Source organism: Podarcis tiliguerta (assembly GCF_965153285.1).
Source record: "Podarcis tiliguerta genome assembly, chromosome: 5".
In the NCBI taxonomy this organism is placed as follows: Eukaryota; Metazoa; Chordata; class Lepidosauria; order Squamata; family Lacertidae; genus Podarcis; species Podarcis tiliguerta.
The window spans coordinates 83,456,150-83,476,028 of NC_139538.1; the positions used below are offsets into that span (position 1 = coordinate 83,456,150).

At 43.9% G+C, this 19,879-nt stretch overlaps 1 protein-coding gene across 36 annotated transcripts in view; it reads left to right on the forward strand.

Moving 5' to 3' along the window:
• CAMK2G (calcium/calmodulin dependent protein kinase II gamma) overlaps positions 1–19,879 on the forward strand; it is a 159,317-nt gene that overhangs the window by 103,777 nt on the left and 35,661 nt on the right. For 18 of the 36 annotated variants that reach the window (XM_083440406.1, XM_083440416.1, XM_083440412.1 and 15 more), the window contains 4 exons: positions 228–350; positions 565–648; positions 1,611–1,653; positions 15,502–15,564. In XM_083440406.1, the coding sequence (XP_083296532.1) occupies positions 228–350; positions 565–648; positions 1,611–1,653; positions 15,502–15,564 (313 nt within the window). The remainder of the gene's footprint in view (positions 1–227; positions 351–564; positions 649–1,610; positions 1,654–15,501; positions 15,565–19,879) is intronic. The other 18 variants (XM_083440413.1, XM_083440402.1, XM_083440422.1 and 15 more) reach the window with 1 other exon arrangement.

Here is a 19,879-nt window from a genome sequence, read left to right on the forward strand (position 1 = left end):
GGGTTCTGCAGTCCATTTGCAGCCATCCCCAGAACTGTGTCATGCATTGCCTATGCATTGCACCAAAATGCAAATCTCCGAATGCCCTCATATTCATAAATATGCCAAAGCTGCCAGCTGAAAGGGTGGAATGTGGCAATGAGTTCAGTGTGGCGCACAGGCAGGATAAGCCAGCTCGGGGCAGCAAGGGGCAAAAGGCATTTCCCTGTCTCCTCTCTCGCTTCTAGTTTCCGTCTCCAGAATGGGACACTGTGACTCCGGAAGCGAAGAACTTAATCAACCAGATGCTGACAATAAACCCAGCAAAACGTATCACAGCTGACCAGGCTCTTAAGCACCCATGGGTCTGTGTAAGTATCTCCCTTCCCTGTCTCTTCCTCTTGTTGGAAGGGTAGTTTCAGTCATTTCGCCCCCCTGCACATTTACAGTAGTGTTAAGAGCACGGCTCTTGACAGCACCATTCGGGGCTAAGACAAAAAAAGGGGGGAGGGTAATTTTTGCAGATATTTGCTTTGCTTTCCTATCAGAGATACTCCTAACAGTGTTCTTTGCTTCCCTCCCCAGCAACGATCAACTGTGGCCTCCATGATGCACAGACAGGAGACTGTGGAATGTTTGAGGAAGTTCAATGCCAGAAGAAAGCTGAAGGTGGGTTGAAGGCACAGACTTTTTGTTTGGGGTTATGGTAGGTGGTGGTACATATTTGGGGTGCATATTTGCTACTGACACAGACATTGGGGTTCATGCTGTACTCAGGGGTGTCTGATGGCAGGGTCTTCCCATGCAAGTCTTAACTTGTGACATTAGGGTGAGGCCAAGGTTTTGCATTGTGTACTGGACACATTCCTTTTTTTAATTTAATTTTTATTAGGTTTCCCACAATGATAACAAAAGCCACAAAGCAGAAGGATACACAAAAACAGAAAAAGAAAAAAAGAACAATAAACAGATAAACAATAACAACAAACTTAATTCTTCACAAATCCACCCTTTTAAACATCTTGGTTGACAAGTCCCTCCCTTCTGAGTTTCCTTGTAGTTAAAAGTAACAGCTTTCCAATATCATGATTAAACTAAAACAATTTCCAATTATAGTCTATCTTATTCACTTTTCTTAACATTCTAAATCCCATTTATTTAATTAAAACTTAGTTTATAGGCCTAGGCCTATTTGTTTCTTTCAAGTAATTTCTAATTTTTTTTATTACAATATTTATTCAAATAGTCCTTGAATTTCCTCCAGTCCTCTTGAAACTCCTCTTCTTTCTGGTCGCGGATTCTTCCAGTCAGGTCAGCTAGCTTCGAAAAGTCCATCATCTTCACCTGCCAATCTTCCACTGTTGGTAGTTCTTGTGTTTTCCAATTTTTAGCAAGTAAAATTCGGGCGGCCGTTGTGGCATACAAAAATCACATTTCTTCTTGCAAAAAAAGTTGAAGTGAAACAGTTTCATTCAAGGAAGCTTGTTGTGTATTGTTAGGCTGGCTTGCCTTACATCTGGCTAACATTTACTGTTTACAGGCTACAGTAAGCATGCGTGCCTGCTAACATGGTGTAAAATATCTCTCAGGAGCCTGGTATCAAACGCAAATCATTTTCTCTCTCTTTTTAGGGTGCAATCCTCACAACAATGCTGGTGTCTCGGAATTTTTCAGGTAAGTATTCCCCTCCCTCTCCTTTTTCTGTTCCTCCTTCCTCAACCTTTTTTAAATATAGGCCCTAATGCATGTGTTAAACAAATGATGAAGAGTGAACGACGCCGATTGTATCCAAAGTTTTGTTAAAGAAGGGTCCATTTTTGAGATTTTCTGTAGTCATTATACATATAACTCGGGGTTAGGAAGGTGCAGTCATTCTGCTTGAGAGTTGGTTCGTTCACCTGAAGACCCTTCATTACACCCGACTTTTGAGATGGATTACTCCGCATCCTTCAGTTTTCCATTAGGAACTCGGTTCTTTAGAGTTTGTGGTGGCAGGCTTATTTCTTTCAGCTCAGAAGTGGGAGCTTAATTCCGTCTGAGAACAAGATGCATTACTGGAAGAAATGGAGTGGTTGTTCCCACAAATCCCATTGCAGAGAGTCCTAAAGCACTCAGGCTGTTGCCTGTTTTCTTCTGATGTGTTTTGAAACAGGTTTTTAGTTCACAGCCAGAAACAGGGCTCACTCTGTGCTCTGTATTAAAGTCACAGTGTCCTGAGTCTTGCAGTGGCGAGACAATCTTCACGCTGGCCCTGCCTAGCAAGCGGGTAAAAGTTGTGAAAGTCCGGTAGCTCCCACCCTCCTTGATATCCCAGCAACCTTGACAATGCCTGTAGCCAAGAGCTGCTGCTATCCCAGATATGATAATACCCCTCAGAAAATGGGAATTTACATAAAGGGGGATTTCCCATTAAAAAAAAAAAAACAGTTCAATTTGCTTTTTTATAATCGCCAAGTTCGTTTCTACCCTCTTAGTGCCTTTCTCATGTGAGTAGTCTTTGCATGTGTCTGGAAGATGGGGGCGGGTGGTCTTGGGCCATAATACATCACTTGGTGATTCCTCCCCTCTTCCTGTGCCTTTCTCTTATCCAAGAAATGTGGCTCATTTAGATGGAGGTGGGGGGAATGGAATCATGTCCTTTTTTCTCCTAAAATGTTTCCTTGACTGTTAACTTCTATTATTTATATATATATTGTTGGGAGGTGAGTCTGCTAATAAAACAGGGAACGCCTTCCTTTGGTGCTGCTGCTGCTGCTTATTTTTATGTGATTTATTCCAGGAAACAATCTTGTCCCTACGGGGGATTTATATATGTTTACTTTTTGTGTGCATCGGTGGCTTGCCGGGGGCGGGGGGGGGGGGCAGGTAGGCAGGCGTGGTTGAGAAGATAGGATAGTGAATCCTAGCCTTTTCACTCTCTTTTTAAAAAGAGAGTTTTGCTTTCCTTTGGAATTGCAGGTGGCAACCATTTCGTACGGGGCTTCCGTTCCTGGCCCCTGCGTGCATCAGCGGAGCACACATAAGTGCCCCCTGCCCTGTTACATCCTGCCCCCAAGACGTCCCAGTTCTGCCCTCTTCTGGGTCCAAAAAGACCCACACATTGGCAACCACGCGCCAATCGGACGTGCCTAAAATAGTTGCCGCCTGTACTATTTTTGAGGATGGCTACGTGCTTTTTTTAAAGTAACTATACAACCTTTAGAAGACATCTGAAGGCAGCTCTATATATGGAAGTTTTTAATGTTTTATTAAGTTTTTGTATATGCTGGGAGCCACCCAGAGCGGCTGGGGCAACCGAGCTAGATGGGGTGGGGTGCAAATATTGTTATTTTATTATTTCATGTGTACCATTTGGCTACATCGTGCCTTTAGAATACAGAAGCTACAACTGAGGCGGTTGTTGCAGCTTTAATCTTTAGCGTTGCCTATAATTGAAAAATACATAATGTTAATAGTTAGCTTCACAGAGCTAATTTCCAACAAATACTTATAGAAAGAGAGAGAAGTCGCAAACTTCACGCCCCACAACTTCTCACTTTGTTCAGGGGTGTGTTTTTTGTGGGGAGGTATTTGTGGGAACAAGTTCTTCTTAGCTGTGTCAAGAAAAACAGGGTTACCACCTGTTTTTAAATCTTAAACTCATCGTGGGGAACGTTTAATGCTGTGAACCGCCCCGAGATCGGCTGTATGAAGGGCGGTGTACAGATTTAACAAATAATAATAATAATAAATAGTGATAATAGTTTCCAGCCTGAGGGCTTTATTCCTGGCGAGCAGCGTGCCAGGGTTAGGTAGGGGTCAGAGGCAAAAGTAGGTGGGGTAAGAAGAAAAAGAAGAAAACAAACATCTCCTCAGCCTCCATCCAGGCAATCAAGAGGCATTATCGCAGTTCAATGAGGCATTCTAGCCATTCAAAAGCACTTGAGGGTGCAGGATGAGGGCTGTGCCCTGGGGAGAGGCAGTATGGCTTGAGGAGAAGTCCTGAGGCTCCGTATTTGACTCCTGCGCCTGAGGTTCCCCAACCCTGCTGTAGAGCTCTGTATGTAGAAGGCAACACCTGAACTGGGAAATATTGCTGCTTTGAGTTCCTCTGAAAGGGGAATATCTAAAAAGCTGTGTATGTGTGTGTGTGTGTGTGAAAGCTGCCAGTTTAAGTAATTAAACATCAGAACGATTCAGTTTGGGGCAGGGACAGAGGAAGCTGCCCAAGTACCATGTTTTTTGCTCTATAAGACTCACTTTTTCCCTCCTAAAAAGTAAGGGGAAATGTGTGTGCGCCAGAACAGCAAGAGGGATTGCTGCTTTCACTGCGTAGAGATCCCTCTTGCTGTTCTGGCTTCTGAGATTCAGAATTATTTTTTTTCTTGTTTTCCTCCTCCAAAAACTAGGTGCGTCTTGTGGTGCGTCTTATAGAGCAAAAAATACGGTGAGACACATCTTATAGAGCGAAAAATATGGTGCTTGCTTGGTTAATATGTTCATGATCTTACATCTGTGTGCAGGGAGAATAGGGAGAGGGTTTCAGGTCTAAATTCTTGCCTCCACAGAAGAAAACACATGAACCAAGGGGTGCTTCAGATATTTGAACGTGGTATCTCCCCCCCTAACGCCAATTGGAATATTGTCTTCACCAATTGGAATATTGTCTAGTATGACTCAAGCTGCCTGCATTTGAAGGCTGAGTTTACATTGGTAGGGATACACGTTTTAAAGTGCATTATCCAGTGATTGCAATCTTCAGATTATTATGAGCATAGAATGGTAATTGTAAGATTCACTGTTTGTGTTGATTGAATGTCTAAGAGGCAGTCCTATAACAAGAGACAGCTAAATATACTTGAGCCCCATTAAACCCAGTGGGGCTTACATCTTCTCACTGCAAACCCACCATGATGGGGGCTGTATCACTTACATAGAGTGTTAAACACACAGTTGCTAATCTAGGTATGGTGGAAGTGCGTGTACAACATTTCATTCTGTTCTGGTTGTTTAAATGGGTCTTAATTATATCTGCTTGGGGATTGTACACATTTTCCCCCTGTTGTGCTTTATGCATGAAATATGAGTGGGAAGAATCTTCTCAGCCCAGGGAGACCAAGGGGAAAACCATTCCAAAACAAGTTACTGATCCATTTGTATAGAACGTTTGGCACAGGGTGTTTTAAAATACTTATTTTCCAAACATGGAATCTTTAACATTTCTGATTTCCCCCAAGGTAGGGCCAGAGGGCCTTGTGGGAGGGGATATGACAACTTTTCCCTTTCAGTCTTGATCCAGTTCAGAGCCCCCTCCAGCTGCTTCGCAAGTGAAAATTTCAAGACAGAAGATCCTTCTTCTAACTGCCTTAATTTTCTTTCTTGGGAAGAAGGCGGATAGCTCCATCTAGCGTCTGTATAGAAAAAGGCTCTGCAGATTAATATTCTTTGGCCAGTAAGTTCTTATCTCAGGCAACTGACTACTACCTTATTGGGGAAGGAACAAACTGCTGTTGTTAAAGAGACTACAGGGAAGGTTTTTGCTTTAATGCTTTTCTTTTCTTTATGTTTTTCTCGATATATTTTAAGTTCTGTGTCCACATGGGTCAGTGGATTCCTTTGAAGCCCTCGCCTGACACTAGTGAATGAGCACAAGTGTGCATTGTTTCAGGGGAAACTCAGAGCTCTTTGTGTTCCAATCTTTTCTTCCATGACATCTACAGCTCCCGTCTTTGACCTTTTACTCGTGGTCACTCTCTTGATGAACTAGCAACCAAGCCTTACTCAGTTAATTGCCACGATTCTTTAATTTTATCTCTGCCATGCTGAAAAAGCTGCCAGCCAGAAAGGTTAACATAAATTCCTGGAATGTAAAAGGTCTGGGACACCCAACAGAAATGAACGGGTGCGCACACAAAAAGCTTACATGAAAACTGGTTTATGAACTAGCAGATGGTACAGCCCATAATCTCCCAGCATTAAAAGAGTGACTGAGCAAGTTCTGGAATCTGCCTGGAAATGGCAAATCTAACTGAACAGATCTGGGAGATCATTAACAACATAGAGAATCATTTGAGAGTTTGTTGCCCTTTATTGACCGTAGGAAAACAAGAGATAACTTGGATATCAACCACACCAAACTTAGTAATTTTAGACAATTTAATTTACGGAAGACCTTTAACGCATGCTACTAAGATTGGCATGCATCAGTGCCATAGAATCTTCTGTAGGGTGCAGTGCAGTGCTACAGGTAGAATTTCCCCAGGTGGTCTAAGTGACCCTACAGATCTTACAGGGGGAGGTGGTCTTTCAGGGATTATTACGCAATGGGGTGAGCTCCCGTGGCTCTGTCCCAGCTTCTGCCAACCTGGCAGTTCGAAAGCAAACCAGTGCAAGTAGATAAATGGGTACCGCTGCATCGAGAAGGTAAACGGCATTTCCATGCACTCTGCCACTTGTCACAGTCCTCCGTGTGCCAGAAGTGGTTTAGTCTTGCTGGCCACATGACCCAGAAAGCTGTCTGTGGACAAATGCCAGCTCCCTCGGCCTGAAAGAGAGATGAGCACCGCAACCCCATAGTCGTCTTTGACTGGACTTAACCATCCAGGGGTCCTGTACCTCATCATCATCAGTCTTTTTTCTGGGGGGGGGGCGCATACCCCTAAACATCTGTGAATCTAAATTTGGCCTCATTGAGGGGCAGTATTTCAATATGAGTAGGAAAATGAGAGTACCTCTAAACATTTTTTAATCATTATCAGTAACAACATGAAAGATAAAGTGGTCCCCAGTTGTTCAGGGATTGTTAATAACACGACCTCCATTCAACCTGGCCACAGCATTCTGCATCAAGGGAGACTCCACGTAGGTCATATTACAGTAGTCCAATGCAATCCAGCCAGATAGGTGGGGTAGTAGTAACAACAACAATAACAATGTTGATGTAGGTGGTGTACCAGCTTAACTTCACCAAACTTCTGACCATGACAACAGGGTTAATTCTCACACCCTCAAAAAAAGCAGTGCTGCTGCTTGCCACCCATTTGCCAAGCCTCCCAATTTACCAACTCCCCTCAGTTGCAGACCCCTTTCTACCCCTCTGTATTTCAAGCTGGAACCGCTCATTCTGGCTTGATCTTGCAACAGTGCTGGTGCTGTAGCTCAAAGGATTGCTATTTGTCATGTTGTAGTCTTGCCTAAAGAGTCCTCATGTTGGGTTAACATGGCAACAGAGTTTAAATTGGTATTTCCAGCAGCAAATGCATTGAGGGTGTTTGTTTTTGGTGTGCTCGGTCTCAATGGAAGAACCTGCTAGACACCAAAGCAAGAGGATTAGAAGGGCAGCTTTAATTGCAAAGCTGGATATCCTGCAAAGCTTAATTGAATCGTTGACCTGAAGAACTATTGGACTTCGCACAAAGGGAATTGGTTATTTCTAAGTAGGACCTGTAGCAAAATCTGCAGTGTCTGGCCATCCTTTAACAGGAGACTCTCCTTTGGTTTATTGTGTGGGTTGGTCAGGAAGGTTGTCCTACTTTCCCACTAGTTACTGAATTATGGATGGCCAAATCAGTCCATTTCCTGTCCGAGTCAGTTCTGCAGTTCCGCACTCCATACGTGGAAGTTTGGCTGACAAGAGACAAAGTCTTTACAGTCTTGAAGATATGATAGAGAGAAACTAGGGGCAAAAAGATGGCATATTCCTACACAGAGATTTGAAATATATATAAAAAAATTCGTTCTTGCCGCAACAGCTCATCCTTTCGGGCCTTTTTATGCTGCTTTGTGATAGGGTGGATGGTAGTAGTGGATCTTATTTTTTGTTCGTTTGTTTCTGTCTGTAACGAAAGCCCAGTATGTAGAAATATCAAACAATGCAGCAGGCTGGACTATTATTATTATTTATTTGATTTATATACCGCCCTTTATCCAAAGATCCCAACATTGAGAACATAATTTAGGGAGCATAATAAAAAATAATACAGAGCATAGCAATAAAAGTAGCAGAATAACACAATAACTTTTTATTCTGGTGTCCTCTATTTTTTTGTTTTGCTTGCTGGAAGTATTGGGTGTGTGTGTGTTGGGGGAACATTCCAAAATGTGGGGTGGGAAGCCTCAGGCTAAGGGGCAGAATGTGTCCCTCCAGTGCTATCTGTCTGGCCTTTGAGACTCTCGCCAGGCCGTGACCCTGGTCTACACCCTTCCAGAGCACTTCTGCCTAGGTGGAACACATCCTTTAAGCTTTGATAATGCCTCTTGCCTGCCTGGAAGGACAATGGAGAAAAGGGTACATGAGCTTGTGTAGCAACCAGCCTGCTGCAGAAAGTTAAATTTTTGTATTTGTTGGACCTGTCGGGATCTCTGCTCAGCCAAGCTGATAAAGCTCATTTTCTTCCCCTGAGTCTTCGGAATCGCCTCCCGACATGTTTAATGACCTGAGCCTTTGATAAGGCTCCAAGGCACATTCTCCAGCAGAGTTTCCAGCACAGGAAAGAGACAAGAGGTTTGGGCTACATTGTAAAGAGTTTTATTTCTAAGCTACGGAGACAGAAAAGACATCCTCTCTCTATGAAAGCAGAGAACAACTGAACAAAGGAAACAGGAAACCACTAACGTCACATCCTGTCTCCTTTCCCATGAGACTTCCAACAGCCTGGAAGGTTTCTGGAATGTAAACAGAGTCCTGTGACTCCAGGCAGCTGCACAGTGATAAGAACAGAAACTAACATCCTCCCCCTTTCTGTGAACACCACTGGGCAGCGTGTCAGTACAATCTCATTACAAACCCAATTTCTGTACACAGGTACAGTGTTGATCCTTCGGAACAACCTTAGACAATAAATCAGCAGGAATTTCATTACCTGGCATGTAGGACACCGTTACGAGTCCTTTCTGAACACATTCTCTAGCATGTTGCAGCTTCAGTTGCAAGTGCTTCGTTTACAACCTTCAGAAGTCAGCAAAGCCAAACATGCTTTCTTGTCCTGATAAACCTAACAGGACCAGCCTCTTTTGCCTCTTGCCCCACCCGTGGCTGGCATGTGACCCTCCATCCTAAATTGTACTCAGGACCTGCTGTGGGATGCAAGTGGTGTTGAGCTGGTTCAGAATACGTGACCATGGTTTGCTGTCAAATTCAATAGATGTGTAAGTGGATGGAATGAGAGGAGTGTGTGTAGAGACCTCTGACTTTCGTATGGAATGCAGCCCACTGTTCAAGGGTAAAAGCTTCCTCCATTGCTCCTCCCATTTTTGCCTCTTTCCCTGCCCACCACTGGCATGTGAACCCCCAGAAAACGAGGGAGCACAGCCCTTTTTCCGAAAGCTACAGTTCCGCTGTGGGACTGTACCACTTGGTTTCCACTTCATTCTGCGCTCGCTCGCTCTCTGTGTATATATAGATCAGCACTTAGTTTTTTGCAAAACAGAGACAGTGCTGCCATTGAGGCACAACAGGGCTCTCTTGACCCCCTCCAGCGGATGAATACGGAAGGGGCTTGCTTTTAGAATTCGGCTTCTGATTACTGTTTTGATTTGGCTTGGACCCATATATGTGGATTTAATCAGTGTGGCCAAACTGAGATACTAAGGAGGAGCTACTTTAACCACCGCACCAAAGGGTAAATCTACAGGTTAACTGCTATTTATTTTTTCTTTCCTGTCTCCAGTTCTATCTCTTGGGTCTCGTGGATTTTGAAATGACAGCTGTTTTTGTCCTGTTTTACCTTCACGACACAGAATCCTGACAAATCCTTGTTTCTGTGACTTCATCCATACAAGCTGAAGAAACGATCAAGCATAGCATTCCCGCCCAGCCCCCCCCCCCATGCTGACTGTAGAGCTTTCTGTTTTTTCATTAAGTGCTCGTGTACTCTGCTTATTGGATAGCCTCAGCGTGTCTGATATTTCCCAGTGAAAACTGGAGTTTCTACATACATATATTTGAAAGTAATCAAGTAGAATTTGCAGGAACTTCTCATTTCTGTGTTTCATTTAGTGCCAGGGCTGTGCATAAACCATGATTCTGCTGGAGAGCAGAAAAGTTATTTCATTACAATTTATTGCAATTGTTTATTTTATTACAATTCATTGCAATTGTTTACAATTCAGGATAGAATTCCTTCCAAGAAATAATAAAATATGACAGTGTGTCAGAATCCTTCCCATAGGGCAACTGGTGGTAGACAATGTGGAATGTGGTACAGGTCAACTGGAGCAGACTGATGTATTAGTTGCCTGCCCCCCCCCCCGAAATTATCCTCACAGGGCATTTGGTGGTCAACTGTCTAGTTTTGAGGAGGGTGGGGTGGGGTCTTCACCTGGAGCAAGCTTTGAGGTGTTGGTCTTTGCCCCCGTCTCAGTTGGTAGAGCATGAGACTCCTCATCTCAGGTCCATGGGTTCAAGCGCCACGTTGGGCAAAAGATTCCTGCATTGCTGGAGGTTGGACTGGATGACCTTCAGGGTCCCTTCCAACTCTACAATTCTATGATTCATCAATCTCTCCCTCTTCTGCTAACCGCAGTGGTTGTACAATACAACTTCCTGAGAATTAAAGATTTTTCCTGTTTCGCCTTTTTAAAAAGCAAGTTTCCACCCCTGAATTTAGTTACGTTCGGAGAAAACACAGCTCTGTTTAAAGCATTGATGACTCTTCTCTAGAAGAGTGGCTTTGTGGCTTCAAAGATATTTATGGTCCTTGAACTTGTATTGAAAAGCTTTCCCCAACCTGGTACCTTCCAGATGTTTCGGACTGGGGCTGTGGTGGGAGTTGTAGCCTAAAACATCTGGCTGGCACCAGACTGGCAAAGGATTAGAACCAACAGCTCAGAGGTTAGCACAGTGGGAGGGAGGTGATAACCATCTTTAGATCCTTCATAAAAGTTCAGTACCATAATACAGCTGTTGACCATGGGTACCAGTATTGCTTCCAAGTACTTTCCCTTCATCACATTGTTTTTACCATTCATTATATGTGCAGGGTGAGGTGTGCTACGTATGCAAGATGCACGACAGACCATACCTGAAATGGTTTTCTAGAGGTACAGTTGCGAAGTGTGGATGTGACAAATACATTTGCAGGTGTATGTGTCATACAAATATATTTAATGGAGGCAAGGCTGACTGAGGCTCCCCGCTGAGCATAGTTTCTGGCACCACACCTTGGTTCAGTTTACTTTGGTGCTGGATGTTCGTTAATGATAATGCAGGGGAGAGGGGAAAGGTTTCATAAAACCTTGCTTCACTTTTATGATATTCAGTGTCACTCAAGTGGACCTAATCATCATCTCCCTGGTACAGCCCCTCACCAATCCCTGCTCCAAAAAATAAAAATATAAAAATCTAGTCCCCCTCCAGAGCAGATTCTGGGTGTGTTCCAGGGTGGAGAGGAAGGCCAAGTCCCATTGCACAAGGGAGAGTCTTATTTGCTCGTGAGTGGACACAGTTGGATGCCACCCATGTTTGTGTGTGTGTACACACGCACCCACTCAACAAGTTAATAGTAATAATGTTGGGAAAGATGGAGGGCACAAGGAGAAGGGGACGACAGAGGATGGTTGGATAGTGTCTTTGAAGCTACCAGCATGAGTTTGACCAAACTGTGGGAGGCAGTGGAAGACAGGAGTGCCTGGTGTGCTCTGGTCCATGGGGTCACGAAGAGTCGGACACGACTAAACGACTAAACAACAACAACAATTATTATTATTATTATTATTATTATTATTATTATTATTATTATTATTATTATTATACCCTGCCCATCTGGCTTACAGCATATCTAAAAACATAATAAAAACATCAAGTGTTAAAAACCTCCCAGAGTAGTAGTAGTAGTAGTAGTAGTAGTAGTAGTAGTAATAATTTAAGCAAGTATTTTGTGTGAAACCCTTCTCTCTTCCCCCTCCCCTTTCCCCCAATCCCTCTTTTGTATTTCAAACCATGTATTTTGGTTCTAAACTGTTGGCCACCAGTACTTCTCCCTCTGATCTGAAGCTTTAGCTCTTTTACAGAGCGGAGAATGAAAGAGATCCTAGCCAGCCTGGACATTGCAACAGTGACACCTCATCATGCAGCCAATGGAATATGGTGGTTATATGGCAGCCAAATCAGAGTGAGGGCGCTGCTTCTTGCCCTCACTTGATTAAATAGGCTCAAGGGTCACACCTAAAGACTGGCTCAAGATTCAGATGGCCACCTGTCATGGATGCTTTAGCTGAGATTTCTGCATTGCAGGGGGTTCGACTAGATGGGGCTTGGGGTCCCTTCCAACTCTACGATTCTGTGATTTCTTGATGCTCCAGTCTTCAAGTAATTAATCTGCAAATGTGAACCACCCGTGAGACTGGACCTATGACACTGAATTTGTGTGTGTGTGTGTGTGTGTGTGAGAGAGAGAGAGAGAGAGAGAGCACACACTCAAATAAATGCAGATATAAAATGTTGGGCAAGATAGCGAACGAACTATTGACTAACTCATTAGTCTTCTGAATATGCAAGGCAGGAGGATTAGATTTGGGAAGGTGACTAGTCTTAATTTACTGAACCTGCTATCCATTCTCTATATCTCTCTTCCTTTTGCAGACTGGTATAAAGTAGCTGAGATCTTGAGATGTGAGCACCAGGTTCCCCATTTCAAATCTCACCTCAGCCACAAACTCACTAGATGCCCTCAGGCACGATTCAATCCTTTGCACTCAAGGAGCTAATACTTCCTGATTTTACATGGCTTTTGTAAGGATCACTGAGATAACATCTGCAAAGTGCCTTGAATACTTTAAATGTATTGTATTAATGCTGTAGTCTTCTTCTCAGCGGGTTCCTGAAGAGCTTATCTGCTTAGTTTTCACTTTGAGGAAGAATGAGGTCTGGTCTTTCCTATAACTTAACGAAAAGGCTGCCGGGGGTTGCCTGCCTCACTTAGAGCAGAGTTTTCCAAACTGTGTGTCGCGACACGTTAGTGTGTCGGCTGCAGTGTGTAGGTGTGTTACGCAAATGCACCCCACACTCTTCCCGGGGCTGGAAAGGGGTTAGTTTAACCTCCAGTTTGCTAGTAAAACTTAATTACTCTGTCACAAAACGATGTGTGTCTAAGAAGTGTGTCACCAGCATGAAAAGTTTGGAAAGCTCTGACTTAGAAAATGGTGCTGCTACATCCTCTTCTCCCCCCCCCCCCCATAAGTCCCTGTTCTCAGGCATGTTTTACTATCCTGTCTTGCTTTTAGGTGGACATTTGCCCTTCCTGAAGATCCACTAAGACACCCAAATACTCCGTTGGTCTCTTTTCTGAGTGGCGGCGTAGAATTCCATACTTTCTTCTTCCGTTTTGTTTGATATCATCCGGGTGGTTTAACCAGATCTTAACTTGGTTTTCTCATTGACCATTTTATTAGGAAGGTGGTTTTAATACTGCATGCTATGTCTTGCAATGGCTGCACAGATGTGTGGGCTGACAGCCGCTCGGCTCTTTCATGATCCTTTTTGCTCCCGCTGAGCTAAGCTAAGGTTTGGCTTAATGTGTCATCCAAACCCAGGCTCATGGCTAAGCTGTCTCCTCCCTAACCACAAGCTGTAGCCAAGAACAGAACTTGGCTGCAGCTCGTGGCTAATGAAAAGAGCTTAACCACAAGCCTTGTTTCAGACAACACACAAAGCAAAACCTTGGCTTAACTCAGCACATTGGAGCAGTAAAAAGGACTGAGGAGGCTGCAAAGTGTGCAGCCCTAGTAAGTCAGAATTTTGCCTTACTGTTTTGTGTGAACCAGGCCTATGAGAAAACTCAGTAAATGTGTATCAGAACTCTTGGAAGGGAAGTATCCAGACCCTCCCAGTGCATTTCAGTTTGGGAGGGGATGCTTAAGAACCTTGAGTGCTGAAGAGACAAACTACCATCTTCCCACTCTGGAGAGCTGTGAGAAATGCTACTCTGGAAAATGTTCCTAATAAACTACAGCTCACACCATGTCTGTACTTCCCGTGCAAAGGATGTTGATTTCCCTATTACTGAACTTACTATATATGTTTTATTGTTTATTATTAAATTTGTGAGGTCCATGCCTTTACACAAAATACCATAAAGCATTATTAAAAGATAACAATAAGATTATAAAAGTAAGCTAAAATTCATGCCAAGCTATCCCAGCAAGGAGACTACCCAAAAACCCCCACCATTCAGGAAAGAAGATACAGCAACAGGTTAGGAAAACAATGGGAGGGACCTCACCGTTTCGTCCAGGAACCGTACCCTAGTTTTCATAGCCTTCACCACAAAGACCGCTACCACGTGAGAAATCCGTGGATCAGCGTCCACCAGTAAAAACTTTACTTGGTCCTCAGAGTTGACTATTGATTTGGGAATAGTTTGTAACATCGCATCCCGGAAGGCCGAATAGATGGGACAATACAACATGTAATGTGTGAGATCCTCTTGGGTTCTCATATGACAAAGACATATACGTTGCTCTGCTGGAATTTTTGCATATCTGCCTGTCAGATAGGCCGTAGGAATGGTTTGAAAACGGGCCATGGTGAAGGCTCTCCGAAGGGTGGGATTGGTGATATTCGCCAAATAATTGGCACAGGTTTTGACTGTTTTCAGTCGGGGAAGCCAGTGGGAGGACCCTGGGTTCTGAATTTTTGTGATATCTAACAGAGCGTCTCTCTCCAGGATCCATTCCCGAACTTTGTCTGGGCTCCACAGTTTGAGGGTGTTAAACTCCGGTAGGGTGTATCTAACCAGGATCTCAGATAGGTTTTGACGCCAAGTGGTATTCTTTTGAAGAGATACAAAGGCTTGTTTGGCCAATAAGGTGTTTGTGGTATTTGCAAGTTTGATGTAAAATCGTAGGAATCTTAAGTGGGCCCTGGCAGACACAGAGGGTAATCCAACCTCCACCCTCAAGAGAGCTGCTGGGGTTCCTTGAGGAAGGCCTAGAATCCTCTTGAGATAATAGTTTTGAAGAATTTCAAGCCGTTCTAGCAGCTTCTGAACTTACTATTTTTTTTTACTGAACACATGTTTGGCACATAGTGGCTGAAGATGCTATGGTGTCTATGAACCCAGACGTATTGAGTGTATGGTTTTTTGGGGGAAAATTCTCACAATTTGATCTTTCATAATAGAAGATGTTGCAATGACGTTTGGATACAAGTGTTTAGCACCCTCCGACTCCTCCCCCTCCCCCCCAAAGCCTTTATTACTGCCTCTTTGATGTTAATGTCCCTCTTCTTTGACTTTGTCACCCCAGAACTCTGTATCTGAGAGCCTGTTTTATAAACACTGTTTACAGCTAAATCCTGCCATTTTCTGAACGCCGTTCCTGACGTCCAACCCTCTGTGCTGGATTCTGTAGTTCTTTCTTAATGTTTTAAGGGGAATCGATTACCTTTTTTTTTACCCCCTGTAATAGTGTGTTTCCCTTCTTCGATCCTTTCTTTCTTCCTACTTTTCCTTTCAAAACTAATTTACTTGCACCTTGCTCTCTCGTTGCTGTTGGGCCTTTTTGCTTCATTATGGCTCCTCCCACTGAATGATTGTGTCCAATCAGTTGGCAGGCAGAGCTCCGCCCCTGCTTCGGCCGCCATGAGTGCTGCCGGCCTGGCTGAGCAAGGTATGTGGCATGAGTCGTATATCCTGAGTGCCTGAACCTAGAGTTACCTATCTGCCTACCCTCCACCAACTCCACAACCAGTTAAAACCAGCATGCCAGTGTTTGTGAACCCAGTGAGAAGCCATCCATGCTTGCTGGCTGAGAAATGGGCATTTACTAAGGTATCCATCTAACCAAGAACCATAACCACATGGATTTTAAGTCTACTAACAAAGTATGCATGTTGGGTTCTTAACCCAGTCCTGCAATGAATCAGCACATGAGATTTGGAGGCAGGGATTGGTCGGATGTGGGGTTGCCAGTGCCTGCTGTTTGAAGGGGATTTCAGAAGGTGAGTGTATCTTAGAGTGAGGGGACTAAATATGCCACCAAACTGGCTTGGCAAGGGTGGGGATGCTGTTGTATAACGAAGCTTGTTCCTAGCAAAGTGGCCTGTCACGTTACAGGAAGAGGAGATACAGGGTTGTCTTGCAGTTCATCCACATGGTTGGGTATCAAGCAATAGCTTTCAGTAGCTTAGAAAAGTTACATTCTGTAGTTCAAAAATTGTGGTTCCGAACCATCTGTTTGGAGCACCTGTGGGTTTGAATGCAAAGGGGGAAGCAAATAGCACCAGAAAAAGGGCCTCTTACAGTGGAGGAGATCACCAACATGGATGTTGAACCTGAAGGGGAACTTCCTACACCTCCAGGACTAATGCCATCTGAGGTTTGTGCCCTCTTCCACTAAAATCCCCAACAGCAGAGAGCAGTGTGCAGACACAAGTCTTCAGGCAGCTAAGGATTAATGTTCAGCCAAACCTGAGCCCCAAACCCATTACACTGACAGTGCCTTAGGCTCAGAATGAATGAATCTGCTGAGCTGAAGCCAAGCCTTCACGTAAACAGGGGCAGAAGTGGACCTAAGGACTTTCAGGCTGAAGTGTCAGACTCTCCTTCCCTGCTAGGCTCCATGGAGCCCTCAAAATGCCTGGGACCACATCCCTTGAGCTTCTTGGGACATAGCAATAGTCTTTCAGAGGCCTCATGCCTGTCAGCTGAGGAACTTGCAGGGTGGGGGACGGAAGGAAGGGGGAGGGAAGTCATCCTCACTGTGCCCTACTCCCCCACAAGTTCCTCACAGATCCCTATTTGTTCTACTTAATTTGCATGCTTGTTTCTGGGTGCACTATGCGTGTGGTGTTTCATGCAATATATATATATATATATACATAAAAATACAAATCACATTGCAGAATTTAGACTTCTCGCGATCCAGTGTTCCTGCCACAGAGTTTGGTGGGTGGGGAGTAGGGTTGTGCTTTTTGTGAGTGATTGGTGATAAATACTTCAAGAAAGGAACCAGGTCTTTTACCTAGCAAAAGTAACTACCCAATTTCACTGTATGTTTTAGTCAATGTGCCTTAGGTGGGATGATGCCTAAGATCCAGGAGTGTGCAGGCAAGGAAATGAGAGGAAGTGGGGGACAGCCTCTGTGCCCCATAAAATGGGCCTTCCCTCTGCTTTGCTGTGACACTGGCAAAGTTTATTTCTCTTGCCTCTGTTGTTGGCACTCAGGCTTGCAGACTAACTGGTAATTTCCCATGAATTAAACAAGAGGAGAAGGCGGAGGAATTCATCAGTCCCTCCGGGACTGCTTGGAAAATGTTTTGTCATTATATACCAAGTTATTTCTGCAACCATGAAGGCTTCCCATTTTCTCTCTCTGCCCATTAGTTTAAAACCAGTATGATCAGCCCGCCAGATAATATATACGTTGTCCTTTGGGGAAGGGAAACTGTTCCCAAAATTGATACCAGCAGAGAACTTCAGGCATCATTAAATATACTATTAATTTTAAAAAAAAATGAAACCCGTATCAGACTCTCTTAGATGAGACAGATTTAGGGATCATAAAGATTAGAAATTTGGGGCTCTTGCTTTCATTGCGGCTACAGAATTTTTCACATACATGCTTTCGTGACATCAAGTTTAGCAGAGTCTGCAAACTCTGGGTCACTCAACCCTGTGCTAAAATTGTGAGTAAGCATTTTAATATATATATATTTTTAATGTTAAAATAGTTTTTCAAAGCAGAACCTGACCTACATCACATGGGGAAGGGTTGAGAGGGGTCAAGAGTGGATGGCAATGTGTCCCATGTCTGGGAATCTGCAGAGCATGGATGCAAAAACATTTCTTTACCTGAAAGGGACCTCCCAGGCAGTTTTCCTGGGGTCGTCCCTGCTGTCGTCTTGTGCTGAGTTGTGTATTGTGCCCTGTGCTTTTGTTTTTTTGGAGTCATCTTAAACCATGTCTTGTGCCTGTGTGTGGTGCTTCATCTGTGGGAATCCTACCTCTGCATTTCCAGTGTGTCGGCTGACACCTGCAGGCCACAGCTCTGAGCAAACATGCATCTTTGTCTTGTCTTGTCTGCTTGGGATGTCTGCTCTTGTCACCCTGTTGTAAATTAATTTATAAAAGTCTCCCCCCAACCATCTTCTACTGCATGAGCATTAAATGAGTAGCAAATTTTTCTCTTCCTGCAGTTCTGGGCCAGTAACTGGATTATTTTTTTTCTGGGGCTGTGTGGGTGAAGCATGTGAACTGTGGAACATTCATTAGGGTCAGGATGTGAGCAGATTTCCACAATTGTGCTCAAGCTAGCATTACCAGGCTTCCTGGCTGTCCTTTGCATCTCTTCGCAGTGCACAGTAGTTGCATAGAAAGTTTATTCCCACTGCTTCTCCTACCCAGCTATTTTTCTAGCCCCACTATAAACGCAGACTACTTATTTCCGTGTTAAGAGTTTCGGGGTGAGTGGGCAATTAACTAAATGCATTTTGTAGCCTGTTCACAATCTGTGACGGTCTGTGACATTTGCTGCTCTTCCTATCCCCTCCCCCCGCCCCCCCCCATCCTTCTCCAAGCAATTATGGGCATAGTTTTTTTCCAGGAATTGAGGAATTTGTGATACCTATCACCTTAAGGTAGCTCCAAGTGCTCTAGAACCATGCAATACTTCCCTGCTTTCTGTGTGGTGGTGGGGTATAATTTCTGACAGGGCCAAAAGGAAGATACGAGACAGGTAAGGAAGTGCCCTTTCTTGGTTTGTGATTTCCATTGTTTAAAGTGGGTTATGCAGAACAAAGCCGTAAGTTCTGTGTAGCTACGCAGCTTGCTTACTCTTTCACTCTTCTTATTTCTTAAACCTTTGTCCTGCATTTCCCCCAGGGATGGAAGCAAATTCCAATAAGAAGCACTGTGTTTTCCTGTTACCTCTCCCTTGGTTCCCACCCCCTCCTCCACATTGTCTTCTGTTCCAGACCAAACTAGAACTCACACATCAAAATTTTGTGGCCTAACTCGATGTATGTCCACTTGGGTGTTCCATGTGGTGTATAGTATCTCTTTTTGCTTTTAACTCTCCTCTTGTCGAGACCTGTTTCGTATGTTCTGCTGGTGGCGTGATAGAACCTCAAACCCACTTCTGCATAAGCAAGGCACCATGCTGTTTGTTGTTGCAAAGCCAGTGTAAGCAACGCATCCCGTGGACAGAGCAGCTTGTGTGGAAAGTGCTCACGTCAAAGTGGTTTTCCATGGCAGCTATGCTATCCATATTGCAAATGACACAGGCTGTAGTTGAGTAACCGCCACCCCACCTCTTTAGCCTGGAAAGACTACTCAGAGAGGAATTTGTCTCTGTATTCAGTACAACTGACCACTGCCTTTCCCCCCAATATGATAACTTCACAGGTGGGGAGAGATCGATATGAAATTTCTGACACTTTCAGAAATGTGCTTGAGCACCTTGTCATCCAGCCCGCAGCAGAGTTTTTGTGCGCTGCAGTTATAAACTGTAAAAAATAAATTCCAAGCATGAAGCACCAGTTTCATAGAGTGGAGTCAGGACTAATTACACAAGGGTAAAAAATTGATTTCAGTCCGTGCAGTAGGCCTCATTAGATTCATATAGGTGATGTCTCCTTCATGCTGACTCCGCTGTTAACTAAGGCAGTTAACAGAGTTCCCTCTGTTCATTTGTAGCCCTGAATTTCCCATGAAATGTAGAGGAGTTCTTGGAGAAACTTGAGATAGTATGCCTTTGGGGCAAGTGAAACTTCCAAGTGTCTATGAATGCAGTTTATGAGGGTGGTGGTAGCTGAGTCTTTTATTTTTATTTTTTTACTTGTGTATAGAAAGTCAGAAGTTTTTTGTTTCATTTTTGTTTCTGCATTTTTTTAACTCAAGAAAGCAAAAACACCTCCATTTTTTTGTTCGTTTGTTTTCAAGGTGGGCACAACATTTCAGAGGAATTTCAACTTCCATACAAACCT